At 38.8% G+C, this 23,649-nt stretch overlaps 1 protein-coding gene across 3 annotated transcripts in view; it reads right to left on the bottom strand.

The window, feature by feature from the left end:
- Positions 1-23,649, bottom strand: part of SUDS3 (SDS3 homolog, SIN3A corepressor complex component) — a 50,415-nt gene that overhangs the window by 3,787 nt on the left and 22,979 nt on the right. For all 3 annotated transcript variants that reach the window (XM_031948695.1, XM_031948696.1, XM_023497174.2), the window contains exons 6-11: positions 23,061-23,217; positions 15,791-15,886; positions 12,445-12,506; positions 12,245-12,266; positions 10,714-10,819; positions 4,923-5,007 (exon numbers count right to left, since the gene is read on the bottom strand). In XM_031948695.1, the coding sequence (XP_031804555.1) occupies positions 4,923-5,007; positions 10,714-10,819; positions 12,245-12,266; positions 12,445-12,506; positions 15,791-15,886; positions 23,061-23,217 (528 nt within the window). The remainder of the gene's footprint in view (positions 1-4,922; positions 5,008-10,713; positions 10,820-12,244; positions 12,267-12,444; positions 12,507-15,790; positions 15,887-23,060; positions 23,218-23,649) is intronic.

The raw sequence follows: 23,649 nt of genomic DNA, 5'->3' as shown, positions 1-23,649 counted from the left end.
AATATCCTGGAACCTAAGATGTGTGATATTGTGGACAAGTTGCCCTTTGAACTTAACTTGAACAAAATACAAATTCAAACTCCAAGATGAAGTTAATACATTTATAAAAATACGCTTCAAAAAAGAATTTGAAAATATTTCTCACCCTCCAGACCAAAGGATATATCCTGGTCATTCAACCTTTCCATTTTCCTAAAGATAGCTCTAATTTCTTCTATTCTTCTCATATTAAAATCATGGACTGGATTATGACTAGCCATCCAATTGAATCCCAAAGACCCGACTTTCCCTAAACAAGAGGGACTACTACCTCTGGAGGACAAGTAGGATAAAGGACGAAGGCTCAAATCCTGGCCCAGCCTCTTCTGGTACGATCTCAGTAAATGTATCTCTGCCTCGTATTCTCTTAGATAGCTTCTAAACCCCTTCCAGCTCTAAACCTAGGATTTGGTCATAATCTGGAAGGTTTTGAAGCAGGGAAGAGTAAATCACTCAACAGGCATACGCTAAATGTTTATGTTCCATAGTTAGGGATACAAAGAATATACAATCATTTCCTATTACCTTGGTGTTTCTTTTGAATTTATTCTGCATATACTTCAATATGTACTTGATGTTCTGGCAGAATATAAGCTAACATTTCATCAGAAAAGATATAAAAAGTTCTATGTAAATATATGCAAAATAAATAGAAATAAAAGACAGCTAGGGAAGTGGGGCACTGGCAGTCAGAGGCAAGGAGGAAGGTTAGTGTAAAATTTCAGTTACATCTTGAAGAGACATCTGAGGAGGTAGAAGTGAGCAGATAGTAAAGTCTAGGGTAGGGGATGGGCAGGACAAGGGAGATGGGAAGAGAAGTCACAGGAACTGGAACAAGGAGCACAAAGAAAGGCACTCTGATTGAGCTGCAGAATACAAAAGGGCGGCAATAAAGAAAGAGACTGGAAAGACAAGAAGTACTCAGTGTGAAAGGGTCAGAGGACAGCCAGGGAACAGGGGTTACGAAGGCTGGACTCGGAATACAGATAAACCCAAGTTCAAATACCTCCCCAGTCATTATTGTGTGACCCTGAGCAAGCCAGCCACGTTCCTTAGCCTCAGTTTCCTCATCTATAGAATAGAGATAATAATCACACCCTACTATGTCAAAGATTGCAATCCTTAGTGAGTTACATAAATGCTAAGTTGTTAGGATTGTTCTACAGTAGGAAGACAATTCATCAATAGGGATGATGAGCCAGCAAGGGAGATCAAAGGAGTCACCAAAGAGGGAGACAGAGCCAGGAAAAAACCAGGACAAACACCCCTGGGAGGAGGCCATGACAATCAGCATTGAAGGGTATGACTGGTCAAAGATGAGGACAGAGAAAAGATGGTCAAATGTGGCAGTCAGGAGATCACTGGTCAGTAGAGAGAGTAGTTTCAGGTGAATTTTGAGTAGTAGGATTAGCTCCTCTATTAGCTGTACAATAATGGATTTTAAACTTTTATACCAATAAGGGTCAGAGTGGCAAGAGCCAAGAAGATAAAGAGAGAAAGCAAAGGCAGCTTTTTCTAGGCACTTGGCAAATAAAGGGAGAAGAAATTTCAGACATCAGTCAAAGGGACTCAGGATCAATCAAGAGATTTAAAGTTTGAGGAAAATTTGAAGATGTTTCAAGGAGGGAAGGAAGGAAGCAGTAGAAAAATGGGGGCTACAGATGAAAGAACAAGGAGATAACTGTGGGAACATTCTGAAGCAGCAGATGGGAGAGAGTGGGATCAAGGGGTGGCCTTGGCAAGGAAAAAGGCTGAATACCAGAAAAAAAAAAAAAAAGCTGAAGGAAAGGAAGGGAAGAATGTAAAGTTGATGTAAAAGGGTTTCAATATGAATAGAAGGGGAAAAGGAGACACTCTTTGAAGAGACAAAATCCTCTGTTAAGATGTTAGTGAGAGAAGAAAGGGTAGAAGGCTGAAGGAGAGAAGATTAGGAGCAATTTTTGAAAACTGAAATAAGCATCAATTAGGTAGGAATAAAAGGATATCACTTCACAACTCTTCATTAAACAAAAAAACTTGCCTATAATTTGAGAAGAGAGAGAGAGAGAGAGAACATGCGTGTGAGAGAGAGAGAGAGAGAGAGAGAGCAAGCTTTGTGTGATGTGTCCTTGGAAAACTCAAGAAATTGGGTTCGTCATCTTTGCTGGCTGTTGGTCCAAAAATAGGTAAAGAAATTAAGTTGGGGAGCTTCATTTCTGGCCACTGGTTTACTCTCTCAAAATATTACTATGATTTTGTCTCCTATACCCAACAAGTAATTTGAACATGATATTCTTCATAGAACCCAGTGAAAAGTAAACCCCACCTTTCTTCTCTCAGCTGCATGTCGGGTGAATAGGTGATGAATTATGAAGACTTTTTCTTCATTTCATTTCTTCTACTGTTACTAAAAGATGTGGAAAGTGAGGTTTATAAGGCATTATAGGTTCCAAACTTTCTGTTCTGGCCCTAAAATACAGGAGGACCTTTTTAAATTCTTGCTCTGCAGTAACTAATTTGGCCATATTGGGCCAAACTATCCAACGCCAAGGCACAAGAGCTCCAATTTCACTTAATAACAAACTTGAAGAACAAGCTGGAGAAACTCTAAGAGTTGAGAAATGTCTGTTACCAAAGTTTCAATCAGTACTGCATGCACTTGTTCCCGTCAGATGCTCTATTAAGTCAATAAAATGAGAAACTAGTTCATCTTTACAATAAGACGGTCAGACTCACATTTCTCTTCTCCATCTTGACCAAGAAAAGTCGCTGCAAATTTTAAGGCTGTAGGTATCTGGTGGCTATATCTGCATCTTATAAGTACGTACTTCATACTTCAAGGTGTCAAAATTTCATCAGTGGTTGAGCACAGCCAAAACTTCTTTTTAACTGACAGATCCCAACTTCCCCCAAACTTTTAAAGTCTTCAAAAACTATTGTGCCCAAATATATCCTTTCATTTGAAGGGTAATCCACTGGTGAAGATCATTTTAACTTAGTCAAGTGATCTTCAATAAGTGTCAGTCAATAAGCATTTATTAAGTGCCTACTATGTACCAGGCACCATGCTAAGCACTGGGATACAAAAGGAAATCAAAGACAGTTTTTGCCCTCAAGGAACTCAAAAGAGATACCATTAAACAAACATGTACAAACAAGAACAGAAAGGAATTAGATTTAAGAGGGGTTGGAAAAGTCTTCCTATAGAAGCTGGAATTCTAGTTTAGGCCTAAAGGAAACTAAGGAGATCAGGTGCCAGAGTGGTAAAGGGAGAGCATTACAGGCATGAGGGAAAACCAGAAAGAATGCCTGGGGCCAAGAGAAGGTGCATTTTGTTTCAAGAACAGCCAAGAGACCAGCCTCAGGACTAAAGAACATGTAGCACAGAGTAAGGTGTAAAGATTAGAAAGCAAGGAGTAACCAGAAGAGGGAAAGATAGGTTATGAAGAACCTGAATGCCAAATAAAGTTTTTGTTTTTTTTATTATTATTATTTGCTCTTGGAGGTAAAAGGGAGCCACTTAACATTTTGGGGGGAGAAGAGGATGATTTTTGCTTTTGTTATGAGCCATAACTGGACCCTTGCTTTAGGAAAATCACTTTAGTAGCTACATTGAGGCTAAATGGATCGGAGTACAGAGAGATGTGAAGCAGACAGACCCATCGCTCAACCCTAGCAAGCTACTGCAAGGTATAATGAAGGTATATAAGGTAATGGGGGCTTAGACAAGGGTAGTTGGATGTGTCAAAAGAAAGGAGGAGACACATTTGAGATGCTGCAAAGATGAAATCAAAAGGCTTTGAATAACTTGAAGACAAGGGATGAGGGACAATAAAGAGTCCAGTATGACTCCTAGGTCTGGGTGGCTGGAAGGATGATGGTACCTTTTATACAGAAATAGGAAAGAAAGGGAGGAAAGATATCGAGTTTCACTTTGAGCCTCATATACAATCCATTGCCAGGCCAATACCTGAATTCTTTCCAGTTTGATAGAGTGTGTCAAAGTTTATGACCTGGGATGCCTTTCAAGAAAGCAGACTTGCTTCCCCACCATAATGAGGTATTTAGTAGGGGAATGACTTTTGAAAGTCAGTATTCTGTTTATTGAATGAAATGCTTTTTAATGTTAAATGATTTTTCTAGCAACAGTCCCCTTTGCCTTTGCTTTCTCTATGAGGTCATCAGTGTCTGGTCTTGAAATCTGTCAGAAAGACAGTGTCAGCTCACTTCTCAGATTTGGTCTCTGTAAGCAGAAGGTAGGAGGGCATTTTTGGAAGAGTAACCTTCCATTTCCTTTGTATATACCTTATACAAACTTAGTTGTACTCTCAAAGAGAACCTATCTTGCGTGAAGACCTCAAAGGGATCCTTAGCCCTATAGGTAAATAGAAATGACTTAAGAAAAAAAACCAGAATTGCTGAGTAAAAAACCATTTCACAAATTAAGCAGATTTAGGAGCATTTTCCATTCCAAAATCTGGGAGAATAGAAAAAGCTTATGTCATTTCATAATCTGGTTTTTATTAGATTTCTCCTGCATTAGCATGAATCAGTAACACGGAGAAGGGAGATGTAAAAATCAATTTCATTGCAGACATATGTGCCCTGATAAAAGATCAAACCAAAGCAGCTATTCAAGTTTTAAACTTTTTAAACTGCTAGCAATGCAAGTCACACAGGGGTTACCATCCTTCTGTTAACAGGCTGCAGTAAGAAGACTGACTTTCCTGATTGCCTTTTCATTCCAGTTTTGTTTTAATTAGACAACACACATAGCCAAGACAGACTGCAATGCAAGGTCTACGTGCCAGTGTCTGGGTTCTAAGAGTAGAGAAAGAAATGTCTACATATATATGTATATATGCACACATGCGTGCGTACACACACACACATACACCCCTTACCTCATTGGCACCAACAGAACTGATCACACAGCTGATCTTGGTGTTCTCCTTTGACTCAAGATAGATAGCTTGACTCTTGTGGTACCTATCAAAAATAAAACATGCATTAAAATTTTTAAAAACTACATTTATAAGGCAACCTGATTATTTACAATGCCAGGATAAGTCTAGAACAGTCTTACTACAATAGCTTAATGAGGATTTACAACCATGAATTAGAGGAATTCTGAGATGATTCCCTCCCTTTCCAATTCTAATGCTAAAATTTTGAATTATATTCTCCTAGCTCTCATGCTTTAGTATTGTAGTGATTAAGCTACCACCTTCCAAGCACAAGGCAGGGTTAGGTAACCTTCCAATGAATTTAGGTCTGCCTAAATGAAGGATTAATGAGGAGATAGGGTGAAAAACTCCAGGTCCACAAGAGTGCAATAATAAGGTTTCTCTCTCCCTTCATGACCCCACCCTCAACCTATCAAATCTTTTATGTCTTTTGCCCACTCTACACCAACCTGGATCTCATGAGGAATCTACCATTCAGCAGTAAGGTCAAGGGGCAGAGATACAGCAAGGTTCTGAAAGCTGGGACATGGCAGCTATCACCAAGATCCAGCACTATTATATGTGTGAGAAATGTCTGGCAGACCAGCCAAGAAGCTTTCTCATTAATCCTCTCATCGAGAATCACCTTTCAAATGGCTCTGGTCACAAATATAGGTTCTAATCAACCTTCAACTTCTGTTATATCTCTCTCTGCTTCTTACCAAGCTTCTTGAAGTAAGAAAAAAATCCTGCTTCAGTCCCTTAATGTCACAGAAACAAAGCCAGAAAGGATCTGCAAGACCATTTCATCCCACTTCCTCTTTTCACAGAGAAGACATAGCGAGAACTCAGTTTTCCTGATGCCAGTCCAATACTCTGAAGTGACACCTCCTCAAAATCAGGGTATTCATTTAAGAAAGTAACTTTCTGAAAGAAGTCTGTCCCAACCCTCTCACTTGCAAGTGTGTTTTTCCTGAGCTATCTTCCATGTAATTTGTATATACTTTAGACCTAGCTGTTTGATGTTTGATCCCTCTTAAACTGGGAACCCCTTGAAGGCAGATTACACTTTTTTATCTTTCTTTGTATCCCTAGTACAGTGCCTTGCCCACAGTAGGTCCTTTAAAAGTGCTTACTGATTCATTAACTGATCATGGGGCACATCATCCCAGTGACTCTTTACTTTGCTACTTTGGCAAATCAAAGACATGAGTATAGCTTTCCTATCAGTTTACTAATATCTTGTAAGGACAGTGTTTATAAATGTCAAAACAATGAGTCATTAGTTGTAATGGGCTGAAGCTGAGCAGATGCACTGAGGTCCAGCCCCAACACTTATGGCTAATTACCAACTGTATATTAATATATGCTTGGAGAAAGAATGGCCCCGCCCACGCTCTGTGCAAGTTTGATGTGTTGTATAGGAGACTGGGTAGAGGATTTGGTGGATAGAGTGTGAGAGCCAGAGGCACTGCTGGCCAGATTCGTGTTGCGTTTGCTCTCACTTGGTATCGCCATTCCCCTTCTCCTCCACAAAGAATAAAGGTCAAAGACTTTTGCTTATCCTGACTTTGGTTGATTTTAAAATACCCTGGGTGCTTGTTTTCCTAGTGAAACGAATCCTAATCAACTCCATTAAAAAAAAAAAAAAGTCACAAAAAATGAACCTCAACTTTGAGATTGCTTTTTCAAGTCTCAAAATCATTTCAAAAACCTGAGCCAGTGCTTATCTCTAGAGTGCTTGACAACCTAAACCACAGCTAGTTCAGATAAGGAATAGTCAATAAAACTACTTTTTGGACAGTCGTGATGCTGGACCATCCCAAAATCTCAAGTGTGAAATGAGAAGAGGACTGGCTGAGGATATTCTAGAAGTTCACCTGTCAAGGACAAAAGTGTATTTCTGAAAAAATGATAGTACACAAATCCTGTGGAAGCAACAAAATTCCTTCAACCAATGATCCATAGGGAGGAAGCCTCCCTATTCTATTTAGAAAACTGTAAGAATATAAGCATAGGTCTATTACAAGTGAGCTATAAATGTTATAATGAACATTTGTGACAAAATACCTGCCCATAAAGAGAAACTTCTGAATAATTAGTCATGAGTCTTCAAGATATTATCATCAAAGCACTCTAGAAAGAGTTTGGGAAATCCGCAAAATACTAGGAGGATGAAAATGAAGCCACATTTTACAAATGTCTCCCTGCCAGTCAAATCTGGAAAATAGCCAGTTAATTCTGAAGAAAGCTTCTCTCTTGGTCAAGTTCCATTTTCCTTGAACTATATTCTGAAGTAGACAACCACATTAAATGGCCTTAGAAGCATTCTCTGTTGAGCTTGAAAGGTGAACAACATGACTGACCATCCCTGTGAAGTGGCACCTGATGGCTGACAGTGGGATTCTATTCCCCACTCCAAGCCCCAATCTCCATCATTTGGGGAGATGCTATGACTTAATTCCCACAATTACTAAAACATATTGTACATGCTTCCATATGGGCAGCCATAAGTTACCAAGGCTGCCACTATTCCAGAGAAATGGTTACTTCAAGTCCTACAGAGATTTCATAAGGAACTTTCCAGGGAAAAAGTGAATAAAAAATGACAAGTCTTGTCTGAAGTTTATTTTTCACTTCCTGTGAATTAACGAGCAAAAAATGAACACAAAAAGTTAAAGGCAAAGATGTAACATTCCTCCCAGTAATAAAAGTTCAACTGCTTCAGAACATATAGAATAAAGACAGGTAAATTTGTGACCTTTTTTCCAATGATGGATTTAACAAACTTCCTGTATAAATTCATGTTTCCAAAAATACTTTAAATTCTGCAGGAAAGTAGAAACAACCTCAAACAGCCAAAGAGCCAAGAACTAGAATCTATTTAATATACGATCAATGGAGACTGCACCTGGGTACCATCAATTCTGATGTTCGGAACCAGAGGTCTCTTGGAATAACATTATCATTTTTTTTTTTTTTAAGAGGAAGGGGGCAAAGAAAGGCAAATATTTCAATTTCTTTTTCAACTAGGTTTCCTATTACTAAGGTTGTATATTTCACAAAGAGAGAAACTCACACTTCAAAGTCTCAGAAAAGTGAATTTCTCACTATAAATATTCACTTTTTGGGACAACCTGGTGTCAACAGCAGATTGAAGAATTAAGCTCTCTTGAACTAAGTGAGTTTTTTTCATTTCTAGTACACAGTTCCAGTTTTAGCATGAGGGAAGGGAGGAAGAGAAGAAGTGAGAAGCCTCCCATCCCATTGATTTTTAAAAATCAACTCCTAGAGATGAACCAAATCAGTTCCAATGGAACAGTAATGAACTGAACCAGCTACACCCAGCAAAAGAACTCTGGGAGATGACTATGAACCACTACATAGAATTCCAATCCCTCTATTTTTGTCCGCCTGTATTTTTGATTTCCTTCACAGGCTAATTGTACACTATTTCAAAGTCTGATTCTTTTTGTACAGCAAAATAACTGTTTGGACGTGTGTGTGTGTGTGTGTGTGTATATATATATATATATATATATATATATATATAGTATTTAATTTATACTTTTAACATTTAACATGTATTGGTCAATCTGCTATCTGGGTGAAAGGGATGGGGGAAAGGAGGGGAAAAGTTGGAACAAAAGGCCTTGCAATTGTCAATGCTGAAAAATTATCCATGTGTATATCTTGTAAATAAAAAGCTATAATAAAAAAAATCAACTCCTGGAATGAGGAATTATTAATTACTATGAATCAAAATTAGAACAACTATTACAGTAGGATATAATAGAATTGGCAGGAACGGCCTGACAAAGATGACAAGAGGATACAAATCTTTAGCAAAGGAATGTTATTCAATGACTTTTTATTCTAATTTGGGCTTCCAGACAATCATTCTGCAGTCTTTGTGACTGTTTTGCTAGAAACAAACACTGTTCATAAAGGTCTAGATAGCATCTGCTTCACATGATGTTAGAAATATCAGAAACGATGTAGCTGATTCTCTAGAATATACCTTGCTTTCAGAAGTAAGAATAGAAAGAGATTAGGCTAGAAGTTCAAGCAATGGGATGATAACCAGAAGTCAAACATCAAAAACCTGGGGAGATACTAAGGTTCTACTTTTGCAAGAATCAGTATCCTTTTATATGAAAACATACATATTATTATTGGCCAGGAGAAAGAATGACCCTACCTTTCATGATAAATATTCCATGTTTTATGAAATTAAGAGCAAGGGATCAAAGAGGAAGAACAAAGGATGCTGACAAACAACTTTAGACCTAGGAGAAAGCAGCAAATTAAACTTTAATCCCGTTAAGAAAGTCTCTTTCTTTAAGGCAACTTATTTCTGAATTTAAAAAGAAAAAGCCCATAAAATGGATGTCATCATCCTCAAAAGTCAACAATCTTCTGTGTGAGAAGAATGGAGTCATTCTAGAATCTACATGGTTAATCCATAGGAAGCTTTATTCATTCTTTCCAATGACAATTTTGCCTGAATTGCTTTAAGTTTGTTCTTAGCTGAGAAAGAGGGAAAGAGGCAGAAAGTCAGAAGAGGAGAAAGTGACAGACTGTCAGACAAGACATATGAATTAGCACCATTCTCTAGTTATGGGTCAAAGATGTGAGATGTGTCTGTCATTTGTTGAGAACATGGTGAAATTCTTTTGGTTCTTCATGCTAAGCTGTCAAGTCTGACCACAGGACTTATGCTTAGACACATCGGAACTTGTCCTTGGGAATTCTCAGACTGCTTTGTTTTCTTTCAAAAGATTCTCATTTTTTTTCTGATCATTCACCCAGAAGACACATTTCATAAAGTCTTGGGATAAACTTGGGAGAAAGAAGATTCCAAGCACAGGGCTTACAAAAACCATCATCAGTTGAAATACCACAGGGCTGTACAACTCACATATACGTAAGAACGCTGGGGAAATTTATCATTGTGGAAGATGGTTCTTAGGTGCGGGTTTGCTCTTTAAAGGTTATTTGATTTTCATGATTGGAAACATTTGTCATCTGCTTCTGCTCTACTGGGTCTGTGGGTCTGCCCCGCTCTGCCACCTTGTGGCAAAGTCCAGATATACAAGCTCATGAGACAAAGGATGGGTATCAGACTTCTGATATGAGGAGAGAACTACACACCCCCCAAAAGGGTTCCCAGAGGTTCTTTACAGTCACACTGCCAGAGAACCAAAGGCTGGCCACTTACTTGCTGGACAACTAACTACAATTGATGGATTCCCCTATTTTAAAAAGAAACTAACTTGCTGAAAGAGATGAGGAAAGAGCTGCTCTGGGACCCCACATGCCATGGGCCTCCCCACTCCAACAGTGCACGATGACATCTTGTCAGGAAGCTCCAATCAAACCCCACTGGTCCAATCAAATGCCCCTTCCCTTTATGACGCTGCTTTCTTGCTACCGATTGATCACATTTAGCAATGGAAACAGGCATTTAAAACAAGGCACATCCTATAAAAACAAACGGATGACTCCTGGCCTTAGAGACAACGAGGTTTTAAGTAGCCTAATAGTGACTGCTCACAAGTAGGCTCCATGGTCTACACTTAAAGGTAGTTCGATATTACCAAATGAGCACAGATATGACCAAAGATCCAAAATGAAGAACCTTCCAATTCCCTTTCCCTCCTTCTCCCTCCTCTGTCCTTATCCCTTTTGAGATTTCCTACCATATAGCAGGAATAAGTTTGTTGGGGGTTTTTTTTAAACCACTTACCATCTTTTATCATAGTAGAGCTTGCCATCTTCGATCCGAGCTTCAAACCGTTGGGCAGGAGATTCTGCAGGAGTAGAAGGGAGATGCTCTGGAGAAGAGGGAGATGCTGCAAAACCAAACACAATCAAAATCACTGTGTAGGTCACCAGATCACATGCTTAACTGATAAGCACTTAGTGATGAAAAACTTAAATCACAAGAGAATATCACGTTAGGATAAAAGGATAACTCTTCTAACAGCCTTTGAAATAGAGCAAAATGAAATTACCATGCTGGTCCAAACGGAGGCTGAACTTCATCTTCCCCCCCCTCCCCCTCCAATCTGGCTCAAATGAAATCTGAGTGAAATCTGTAATTACAGCCTTATAAAGAAAATGACAGTGAAAAGGGAAAGGACAAAGGAAGAAGCAGTGATAACAAAAATGAATAAGACATTCAGGGAACTGAAAATCCTTGGTGTTGTAAATATATTTTTAATACAGTAATTTTGTATCGCTGCACTGAAATAAAGCTATTTTTACACATACCTACACATGCAGGAACACGTGCATGCACACATAAACTTATCTTTCACTTTCAAATGGGATCTAATTTTAGAGGTAGAGCCTGAATTGGGAGTGATCTATATTTAGATCAATACGGTATTTCAGAAAATGCACATGACTAGGCAGAGCTAGTTTCCACAGTAGAGGCACTAAATATACAGAGCATAGCTGAAGTAACACTTTTGGCTATCAAGCATCAAGCCTTCAAGTGGTCAAAAATATACTCCATACTGACTCACACAGGTCTGCTCCTACCCCTAGTACCCTACAATGATGTCAGAGATTCAGATATATTTATTCTGGGAGGAATGGCAACTCATCAGAAAGAAAATCTTCCAGAGGGTTTAAAAAAAACCCAAAAAACCTTTTCCTTTTTTTTTTTTTGCCCAAATGGAGAGTTATCGTCATATAAAAACACAGAAAAACACAAATACAAACACATACACACTCACACAACTTGATTAACAAAACTGAGTTAAAAGGGCTTTTAGGAATCATTTCCTTGAATAGTTCAATGATTAAGCTTTGACTCCCTAAAGCAAAAGAAATCTCTACAAGGGCCAAAATGATGACAATTGTACCTGACACTAAATTCCTAAAAGCTTGCAATGCTGGGCATCTTGCTGGTTACACTACACAGTTAGTTGGGCACGGGGGATGTACCTTTATATCTTATGTCTCCCATCAACAGAGTAGGGAGTCTTTTCCCACTCACTACTCAGATCTCTTTAACAATAAATTTCAAAGATAAATGAGTTAAGGTTAAAAAATATCTGTAAAGCAGTAGTTAGGAAGGGAGAAGAAGCCTAAGTCTCCTCATGATTCTCAGGATGACTACCTTTAGACAGACTGTGAACAAGCTATTATTTCTGAAAAATAAATGAATCAAATAAGACAACCTACAATGATTCCTTGACAACTACTTAACATATTTTTACAAAAGGATCAACAGACAAACACAAATGCCCACACTACTAGGTACTTACCTGGCCTCTTGGGTGATTTAAGCTACAGAAAGAACAAAAACAAAAACAAAAAAATAACTTCAGTAAAAATCTACTCAAATATAACTTGAAGCATGGACTTCAGGTATACTTATATAAAACATGGGGTATGAATCAAATGAAATAAGCCATTTTTTCAAGGCTAAATGCTAATATTTCCCAAAAACAAATAGCAGTATTACCTTATTTAACGTCCTGAGGTCCTCCATGATTTGCTCGTCTGTTAACAAATAATTCAGCTGGGGTGTTCAGTATTAAAGAAAAAGGTAGGTTCTATGCTTCCCAAAGAAACAAAGCAATAAAGTCAATTAAGATATTTAAAATGTAACACTCATTTTATCAGAACTTATTTGAACATTTTTGAATTTCTAATCAATTCAACTTAAGAACCATCTATTAAGTTTCTGCTACATGAAAAAATGTTGTGCTACAACCAAAGGTGGTAGAATCACAGATTCAGAGCCTTGAGCTCTTGCCATTTAGAAATGGCAAAGATCATCTCATCTTTCCATCTATTTTTCAGAGGAAGAACTAGTAGACAAGAGAGAGTAAAGATTTTGTTCAAGGTCATACAGGTAATAATTCACAGAGCTGGGATGTGAATCAAGGTTTCTCCAATGTCCACTCTAGTTTCTGTCCCTTTATACTCTCCTATCTTTTCCCACTTGTTTCCTCCATATTAGACCAAGTCCATTGAGAAAATAGATCAACTTTGATCACTTGCCTTTAAAAGATGAAGAATGACTGGAATGAGGATTTAATCTTTTGATGACAAGAGGGTAGAGAACACCAAGGAATACTTAGGATTAATGCTATCTTTTCTTTTGTCTTCTCAACAGTATTTTATTTTCTTAATTATGTGTAAAGAGAGTTCTCAACATTCATTTCTGAGTTCCAATTTTTTTCTCCTCTGTCCCTTACCTCCCAAGACAGCAAGCACTTTGATATAGGTTATATGTGTACAAACATTTTAAACATATTTCCATATTAGTCATGTTATGAAAGAAAAATAACAAAAGGAAAAATTCTCAAGAAAAAGCAAACAAGCAAACAAACAAACAAAAAAAAAAAAAGGTAAAAACAGTATGCTTCAAGCCTCATTCTGTCTCCATAGTTCCCTCTCTGCATGCAGATGGTATTTTACATCCCAAATCTGGGATTATTTGGATAATCTGGGATAACTGGAATTATTTTATTTAGACCACCGCAGTGCTGAGAAGAGCCAAGTACATCATAGTTGATCATCACATAATCTTGCAGTCATTTTGTACATGTTCTCCTGGTTCTGCTAGCTTCACTCTACATTGATGCTATCTTGTAAAAAGGGCAATCAGTACAGAGTTGAACTAGACAGAAGTTACTGTCTACTCTACCGGTGTAAACTTTCAAAACAGAATCTAATACTTATTTCTGTATCTTGGAACCACATCCCATGAGGTACGTAACACGTGCTGCTGCTGAACAATTAAGCAAGCTTCCATTAGGCTGACAACTGCCCTTGGCATCACTCTGATATTAGTAGGGGCATTACTTGAATGCCCTGCACATCAGAAGCTTCCTGAGAAGGTTCTGAATGCATAACAGGTGTATAAGAGGAGACAAATCCTTATGTTCAGAAAACATTTTATAAGTAGCAGCTTGGGAATCCATTTATTCTAGCAACAGAGAATTATAGACTCCAGGTAAGAAAATATCTAACCTATCTAGATAAATAAAGGATATAAATGGACAAAGTACTAGGCTTGGGGGTCAAGAAGATGTGAATCTTACTACAGACACTTGCTATCTGTGGGACTTTGAGACTCAGTTTCCTAACTGGTAAAATGGCTTAAGTAGTTTAAGCACTAACCTGAGAATCAAGCATTCTGTAAAGCACTTTTTTGAACCTTAAAGCATTATATAAATTTTAGCCATAATTATCTAATTTCTCCTTAAGAGATTCCAAAGCTTTCCCAAGAAGTCAATTCCATTGCTACCAACTTGAGAGGGGTGTGTGGATATACTGGTGTCCAAGGAGAATTAAATATAAGTATGAGGACTTCCTGAGGTCTTTTCAGTGGTGCTCATCAATCTTTAGTGTCCATCTCTCACCCAACTATCACCTGTGGCTCCAAGAAACTGTAGTTTACACAGCAGCCATATCACGGTAAACTGTCTCAGGAACAGGCTAAACCAGACTGAAGGTAACTAACAGTTCACAAACCCACTGGAAAGAGGGAGGGAGGGAGATAGGGAAATCTACCCCAGGCATGTGAAGACTTCTCCCAGTGGAAGGGCAGATAAGAATCAATGTTCCAATGACCATGAAGGAGGCTGAAGCAGGTGATGTGGAGCATTTACAATTTGTTCAGACACTAAAAATGCCAAGATCATCATTCACTGCATCCCAGGTCATTTCAAGTTTTGCCGCTGGACTTTGATGCCTCTGAAAAAAAGTGAGGCTGATGACTTTGTGCAGCTCTGCAGCACTTAAATACAATTCACACATGTGTCAGGACAATTCACACATGATGTCTCGATCCTCTTCAGAAATAAAGGACAAACAACAACTCATCTGATTACTAAAGCTTTAGGATGTAATTGATACCTCTCATTTTAAGCCTATTAAACCCTATTTGATCTTTAATGGGCAAAGATCACCTAGACATACAAGAACAGGTATTACTGACTTCAAAGACTTAGAGAAATAAACCCCAGCTAGAATTAGTGACCTAAAATTTTAAAATGGTTGGCAACCAAGAATTTCTAGATCTATGTCAACCCCTACCCACAAGACTTTTCAAAAAATTTCCCAACCAACAGGTTCTTAACCTGGGATCCATTAATTTATTTTTAAAAATGTTTTGTAACTGTATTTAATTACTGGTTTACTCTATAATCTTATGTGTTTTATCTTATGTATATAAAAACATGTTTTCACGTTCCATAACTTCACCAGATTGCCAAAATAGTCTATGATACCAAAAAACCCAAAAACTGCTGATTTAAAAGTCAAGACACAAATGGTCAATTCTATTTCACAGAAGCAATGTTTTAAATCCACTCTTCGAGTAGATATTAATTGAAAAGACTGAGTTAGCACCCTGGGATACTTTAGAATCAGCCAGAGTTAAGCAAAAGTCCTTGGTCTTTATTCGTTGTCGAAATGAGAGGAATGGACACAGGAATCTCCACACCTCTCTTCTTTGTCTCCTGCCCAAAAGTGACTCTGGCTTGCCTTACTACACCCTCTAATCCCTCCTCCAAATCTCTGTACACACCAACAGATGGAGCCAGCACAGAATAATGGGGCGGATCATTTTCCAAGCATAATAGAGTATTTCCAAGCTAATAGAGTATTGTCCAATCGGTAGTTAGCCTTTAAGGGCTCGGTTTCCAAACTCAGTGCATAAACTCAAGAATTTCAGCCCTTTACAATTAATATTTCCCGTAGGGCAAATGTACATGTACTATGAGATGACGTAAGAAAGGATTTAAAATTGAACATTTTTAAAGAAAGTAATTTATTCCCTATGTAAAAAAGGATATCAGGGGCAGGTTTCCGCCTCTTGTCTGGGATTGGAACTGGATCATTTGGCCTTCTCCTCAATTTCCTTGTCATAATGGGCTTCACTTCCATGGAATCTAAAGGAAAAAAGTTGAACAGACAAACTGATCAAACTATAACATGAAAGCAATGACAATTTCTAAACCACAATCAAGAATGTTTATGAATGGAGATGGCAGATTTTGGCACATCCACACTTGTGAAATTTAAATTCAAAACAGAGCCTATTCTTATGTTACAGCATTGGTCCTCTCTTTGTATTGATAAAACCAGGTATTTGATTGTTCACCCTTCAAAATGGACAAATGGAATTTACAAATGGGTTTACTCTTAATGGCCAATGACCAATAAATAATACCCAGGCTTTTATACCATATTTGTCTCCATTAATAAATTCAGGATTTATTTCCTTTTTCATTTATTTTTACAACCTTATGGGGCTTCTTGACTATAACAAAAGCTACTGGCTATAAAAAGCCAAACCTGATTCCTCAATAAAGCCAGCCCATTATTATTCAAACAAAACACTAGAGGCGAAGCAGAGATGATGGCTTGCTGGAATTCAAATTTAGCCATGAAGATTCATTCTGTTAAAGTAAAGAGGCAGCTCCTAGATTATATAATAAATACTATGCCATACAATGTCAAAGGACATTTACACAGCTGAAAATTGTTAGAAGATGGTAGTTAGGCAACATGCATCTTTGCATTCATAAGCATGATAGGGATAAACTGTAGGCTCTTATCTCTATGTACAGGTGAGAGACAGGGAAATAAGCAACAAATACTCAAACCTTATTTATAAGACAGCACTCAAAGAAGATTAAAAAGGAACTAAAAGGAGAGAACCTCTTTTGGAAAAGATCATGTACTATGAGACAACTAAACAAGCAGGCCAACTAGCTCCTACTGGAGTCCCTTGACTATAAATTTCTACAGAGTAACATCAGTTTTTCAGCCACTAAATAATTCTGAAAAAAATATCTTTTGCTAGGAGCTGAACATATGTAAAAGATTCAAATAGAATCCATATGATCTTTAACATTTTCTATGTGACCCAAACAACACTGTGAATACTTGATCGCTTGGAAAATAAAATATTTTGTGAGATCACCAAACCCAAAAAGGTATCACAAAAAAGGTGGCTATTAAAGGATGAGAAGAATGACACTGTACATCTAAATTATGCACTTTCCATGAAGACATCAAAGAGTCTTCCTAAAAAAGAGACCTGATACACGTATCTTGAAAATAGTAAGAATAGTCTATTTCTTCTGAAAGGTCTTTCTTTCTGGATATCAAGTGGCTGATAGATAAAATTAAGTCCAACGTGAATTTGAAAGATTTGAAGAAATAGAAGAGTAAGAGAATTATCAAAATAAGCTACATGTTCCCAACTATTCTGGGGGGGAGGGGGGAAACTTGGCCTGTAAAATCACTACAAATACCATCCACATTTTACAGAACTCACTGTCTTTCTCCCTAAACTCTCTTTTTCCTGATTTCCAATACTACTATAGAAGGTACCACCACTGCCAGGTTCACAAGCTAGGATCACCCCAATTCTTTACTCCTCTTCAGACCCTTATATGGTCCCTCTTCTCTCCTATGCCATCACTATCATCTTGGTGCAGATCCTCATTACGATTTTAATAACATTCTGCTAGTTAGTCTGCCAGTTTCTCCCCACTCAACTTGATCTTAAGATGTAACCATGTCATCCCCCTATTCAGTAAACTCAAAGAGCTGCCTATATGTCCTAGATCAAACAGAAAGTCCTTAATCTCATCTGGTGAACCCTTCAAAATGGGCAAATGGAACTTATAAATGGGTTTACTCTTAATGGCCACTGACCAATAAATAATACCCAGGCTCACTGAGCATGGGAACATTCAAAGCTCTATCCTGGGTCTTCTACAGCTCTCATGATGATCTCTTCAGCTCTCATGAGTTTAATGATCTACAATATACTTAACTACAAAGTTGACAAATCTAGCCTTCACCTCTTTCTTCAACCAGTCTGCTGTTACAAATTTCCTGTTGGACATTTTCAACTGGATATCACAATGACATCTCAAACACAATCAAAATGGAATACATACTTTTCTAGGAAAATACGATCTCCTTTTTGAAATTTCCCTATTTCTGTGATAATTCTCATTAGTTAGGTTCACAACCTCAGAATGATCCTTCACTCTACTTTCTCCCTCACTCCCATTATATAAACAACTACCAAGTCTTATCGATTCTACTTATACATCTTTCCCTTCATACAACTTCTACCTTACTTAAAGGTCCTCATCACCTCTCACATGGACTACTTTAACAGCTTCCTAATCAGTCTCCCCTAATTCTAATCTCTCCCCAATCCAGCCATCTTCCACCCAACTGCCAAAGTAATATTCTTAAAATCTGACTTTGTCACCTCTCTTTTCAAAAATCTCTAGTGGTTCCCTATTCACAGGTAGGCAGTTCAGTGGATAGAGTGCTAGGCCAGTCAGGAAGCCCTGACTCTTCTAGTTGTGTGATTCTGAACAAGTCACTTCTGTTTGTTTCTTCATCTGTAAAAGTAGTATACTAATAACAGCAACTACCTCCTAAGGATGTGAAGATCCAATGAAATAATAATAATACAGAGCTCAGCCAGTACCTGGCACATAACAGATGCTATATAAATGTTAGCTATCATCATCATTAATATTATTACCTCTAAATAAAATGCAAATTCCTCAGCCTGCCATTGCAGGCTTTCTACAATCTGACTGCTACTGATTTTTTCAGACTTCATCTTTGTTGCAGTTTAACTGAACAACTAGCAGCTCCCCACGCTCTCCAGTCCACATCCCACCTTTCTGCATTTGCACTTATTACCTTTCACACTGGAACTTCTCCTTGCATCCACTTCTTCAGACACTCAGTTTCTCCTTCAACATTCAGTCCAAGTGTTACCTCCAACTGAAATCTTAGGGGATTTCCTCAGTTGTTGATTTTTATTCTTTCCTAATATTACTTTGCACTTCTCTTTGGACATGCTATATCCCCTACAATTCAGGTTTCCTGAGGTCCTTTGGTTTTGTCTTTGCACTGTCAGTATCTCATACCTTTTAATTGTACCTACCACTGAAATTAATGTTCACTGAATTGAATTAGGAACATATTCAACTCTGGTGGCAGTGAAATAAAGAAGGCCTACCTCTGCAACTTTATACCAAAACTTTCTGATGCTTGAAAATCTCACGCAAAATAACCAAAATGAAGAAAGTCTGCATAACTGAGATTATTAGGGATCTCTCAACCCACTAGGTAACCTCCTTTTTGTTCCCTCTGAAACTCAGTCTTTATTCCCCAGCCTATCTATTGAACGAGTTCCTCCTATTTCATAAGATCCATTATAGAAGACGTGGTACAGCTGAAAAAGTGCTGGCCTAGAGTCTCAAGCTTAAATCTAGTATCCGACTAGACATATAACCCCCTGCACTATCCTTGCTTTATTTATAGGAAAGCATACCTCTGTTTATGCTATTAAAGCTTCCCAAATATAATCTTAACACCAAAACCTCCATCTCCCTTTTCCTATTGTGGGGAAAACACCAGGCCCAATAACGTGAGGTTGGCTGTACTTCAAACCTTCAAGGTTGTGCAACCATTGGCATGGCTACTCCCAAAGCAGGTAGATTGGGCCACACCAGCCCCTGCACCAGGCACAGCACAAAAACAATACCACAGCTTAGTGAAGCTCAGCACTGGACCCGAGATCAAGACTGGAACTCAGACTATGGCCCCTAGGGTGACTCGGCTTTCCCAACGGTCCTGAATTAAAGAATCAACTCCATAACATAGATATCAAGGAAGCAGGAGGTGGATGTAAAGTGGCCTATCAGTTGGAAGATCTGAATTCAAATCCTACCATGAACCAAGCTGTGTGACCACAGTCCAGTGTCTTAACCTAACTGATGCTCAATTTCTTCAACTGAGGTGGAGATAATGGTATCTTTCTGACAGTACCACTGAGAAGTCAAATGAAGTCAGGAAAAACATTTTTTAAAAACCCACCAATCTTTGCTCTACTATATCATTTAGAGGCTATGATCACTGAAAATTACACAGAAAACTGAGATCAAAGAGCCAAGGTTACAAATAACCAAAGCAATGGAGAAATGACTGACAACCCCCCTGCCCCCAACCCAAATCAACTATGCAGCATAAAAGAAAGGTTTAAAAAATAGAAGGCACATCTAGTTTTCACTGCTTGCTTCAGAGCCTGTTTCCATGTAAGTCTAAAACAACAGCCAATGGCTTCTACCTGTCTGGATTCAGTTCACTTCCTTCCATACAGCATGAAGAATCCATTTCACCTTTGTTTATCTCCAAATGTACAGTGTGCAGAATTCCCTGTACTTCTTTAAGCAGAAAGCTTGGAGGTCAAAGGAACCTGTGCTACAAATATTCACCAAGACTATGTAAGTGGATCAAGTAATCAAGGCCATAACTAAGATAGCAAGACATAACTATGATGATTCAGCTTTCAAAGGAACATGTCATCCGAGCCAAGAGTCTCACCAGTTCCAAATCCCAGTTATTCTGGGAAAATAAAAAAAGAGTTCTTCATGTTCACAAGTAAAAGACTTCTTTATAGAAAATATCTCTTCTGGGCAGTTCTCAGCAAAAGAACCCGGATGGCATTGGTCCATAAAGGTAAGACAAGTCACTCAATTACAGGCAGGCAATCAGGCCTTTAATTCAATACCATAGCAGCACCATCTGTGGAAAGGCTAATTATCCTTCCAGCCCCAGTACCTTTATTTGCGACAATCAGTTATTACCTTGGCAGTGCCTTCCACACCAAGGGTACCAAATGGCTTGAGGAAAGAAATTGGTACTTTTAGTGTCCCTGTCTGGATTCAAATGTGTCTCTGTAATCTATTTTACTGAGTAAAAAATGATGCCCCTCCAGTTGTCTTTTGTTTCCATTTGGACTCATCCTCTCAGTCACTGAGGAAGGCCCATGACCCAGTTTGGAATCTGGCAGAAACTGCAGGAACTGCCTGGCTTGACAATGCATCTCTCACTTTGACAATCCTGGTGCCAAATCACAGGTAAGACGATAATCCTCTTCCCTGCAGATGGAAGGGGAGAGTCTATGAGCTGGCTATATTTCCCACTTGCCTAATGAAATCACATGAACATCTGGTAGGTAGAGCAGAGAGCAATAATGCATCAGTGCCAGCCTTAACCACAGGCAAGGAAAATGGTGCAAGTTGAGAAACAGGCAGGCAAACTGGGTAACAGATAGGGCCAGCACAGTTATCAGTCTAATTAAAAAAACATTCTAGCAAGTACAAAATAAGGTACTGCTGTTCAAAACTCCCTCTCCAGACAACCCCCACACAAGATGTATTATTGTGGTCTCTCTGAAAGGCATCTAGAGAAGTCATTTCTTTTGTTAAAACCTTTCAATAAGGAATCCAATCACAAAACTAATTTTTCAAAGAGGCCCAACCATATTCTACCTCTAACATGTCTCTGGAGGTGGAATAAAGTTTGTAGAACGGTACATGGACATGGATGAAGTAATGTATGTATGAGTGCTAAGGCATGGAATACCCAATGGGTACAATGCTCTCAATTACTCCTTTTAGTTTCAAAGTCAACCACAAAGACAGCAGTTGAGATGATGTGGCTCCTGGCTGAAGCCTATAAAAAAATAACAATGCATTCAGTCACACATTCTGGCCAAGACAGCTAAAGGATGCTCTACAAAACAAAAGGCTTATCACTATAACTCCTCAAACCAGACCCAAAACTTCAATCGTAACTTTTCTTGGAAGACTTATAAAGTGAAACCATGCCAAATTCCATGAAACTAACTTCCAGCCAGCTCCCACCCTATATCCTTCTAAGATTCATCAGTCTTCATAAGGCAACAGATGGAAGTCAGCCCTTACTGCCTCTCATTTAAACTTGCCCTACACTCTGCTGAGTTCCCATATGTAGATTAATAAATCCTAGGAGGAGGAGGTAGGGAGCTGGATGTGGAGCCAATTTAACTTTGCCACTTCCACTGAAAACATTCAGCTTTAGCTCCTTCTGCCGGAACAGCAATTTTTTCTTTTCAATTCATGATAAAAGCCATGGGCAATGGGGAAGCTAGACGGTACCAACCCTAGAGTCAAGAGGACCTGAGTTCAAATCCAGCCTCACTTAATACTTCCTAGCTGTATGACCCTGGGCAAGTCACTTAACCCCACATGCCTCCACCCCCCCCACCCCCCAAACAAAGGGCAAAAAGGCAGGGGGAAGGAGGGAGTCTGGTCTACTAAAGAGACAGTAGCAGAAATCTAGCATTGAAAGGAACTTTGTCATTCACTCATTTTCAGTCACATCTAACTGAGGAACTTTAGGGTCATACAGCTAGTAAGTGTTTGAGGCTGAATTTAATTCAGTAAAGTGAGTCTTCCTGACTCCAGGCCCAGGTCACTCAGTACTATGCCTAAATAGGGATCTAGAATTCAACATTCTCACTTTTGGATTTGAAAGCTGAGGTCAAGAAGTGTAGTAACTAGATCAAACACCTAAGACACAGCAAAGGCCAAATCTAAACTCAGCTCTTCTGACTCCCATTTGGGCCCTAAGGTCTCTACTTTTCCTTTCCTATGCCATAGTCATACCAAGGCCATGGACTGGTATGTTAAGGTATTAAGGTCACTATGGAGCTGGATTGATCATCTAGTACAGAAGCTCCAAACCTGGGGTACAAAAACCCGTTTTTTAGGAGGAGATAAAAACCCACAACATTGGGAAAGTGTCAATGTAATTGTTTTCATTTTTATACACTTAAAAGCATATTCTTAAAAGTGTTATTCTGAGCAGGAGTCCAGAGCCCAGGGATACAAAAAAGGTTAAAGATTCCCAATTCTAATCTCATCTCCTCATTTTACAAAGGACTCTACAGCACAGAGAGGAATCATTTCCCAAAGACCACACAGATGGGTCAAGAAAAATAGAATTCAAACCCAGGGCCTCTAACCCCAAATGCAATGTTCTTCCCAAGACAAAGAACAGCAGCCAACAGCAAAGCTAGATGAGCACAGGAAAATGACCTGGCCTGCTTCCAACCAGTAATCCCAACAGTGGAAACTAGTATCACAAAGAAGAGAACACTCCTCTCCGCCCAAAGAAGCAATCCCATTGAGAGTGAGCCTGAGTCACTCCTGGACCGGCCAGATGCCTTCTCCCCTTGGCTTGTTATACCTCCTGTCAACTCCATGGTCAGCTTCTCATTTTCGATCATTTTCTTCTTCTCTTCAAGCTCGGCAATCAGATTCTCCTTAAGTTCCACCTTCTTATCCTCAAACTCCTTCACAGCAGCTTTCTTCTCCTTAATGTAATTCCTCTCCACCTGTTCGGTCTGGGACAGATGAAAGAGAAACCAGGCATAAGAGGAAGGTAGCAACTGCCATCATTCCAGCTCAAAATCTGCTCCCGACAGAACTGGGCCTCCACTCCTTTTTCTCCCTCCTGATTCGACCCACTGGGATGCCAGTTATAATCAGAACAGAAACACTCAGCTTCTGTTTAGACTCGTGCCACATACTTTTTGAAACAGATCTTTCAATGAATAGTTTTCCATACATCATTTCCCAGACCCTCACTAGTTTTTACTAGTGAGTAAGAAATGACTTGAAGATACCACTCAAATTACAAAAAAGGGAAAAGGTCCCACATGTACAAAAATGTTTGTGGCAGCCCTTTTTGTAGTTCAAGGAACAGGAAACTGAGTGGATGCCCATCAGCTGGAGAATGGCTGAAAAAGTTATAGTATATGAAGGTAATGGAATAT

The sequence above is a fragment of the Sarcophilus harrisii genome, chromosome 1 (genome assembly GCF_902635505.1).
Source record: "Sarcophilus harrisii chromosome 1, mSarHar1.11, whole genome shotgun sequence".
Taxonomy (NCBI): Eukaryota; Metazoa; Chordata; class Mammalia; order Dasyuromorphia; family Dasyuridae; genus Sarcophilus; species Sarcophilus harrisii.
Note: the sequence above shows the minus strand (reverse complement) of the source record. Positions and strands in the feature narration are given on the sequence as shown.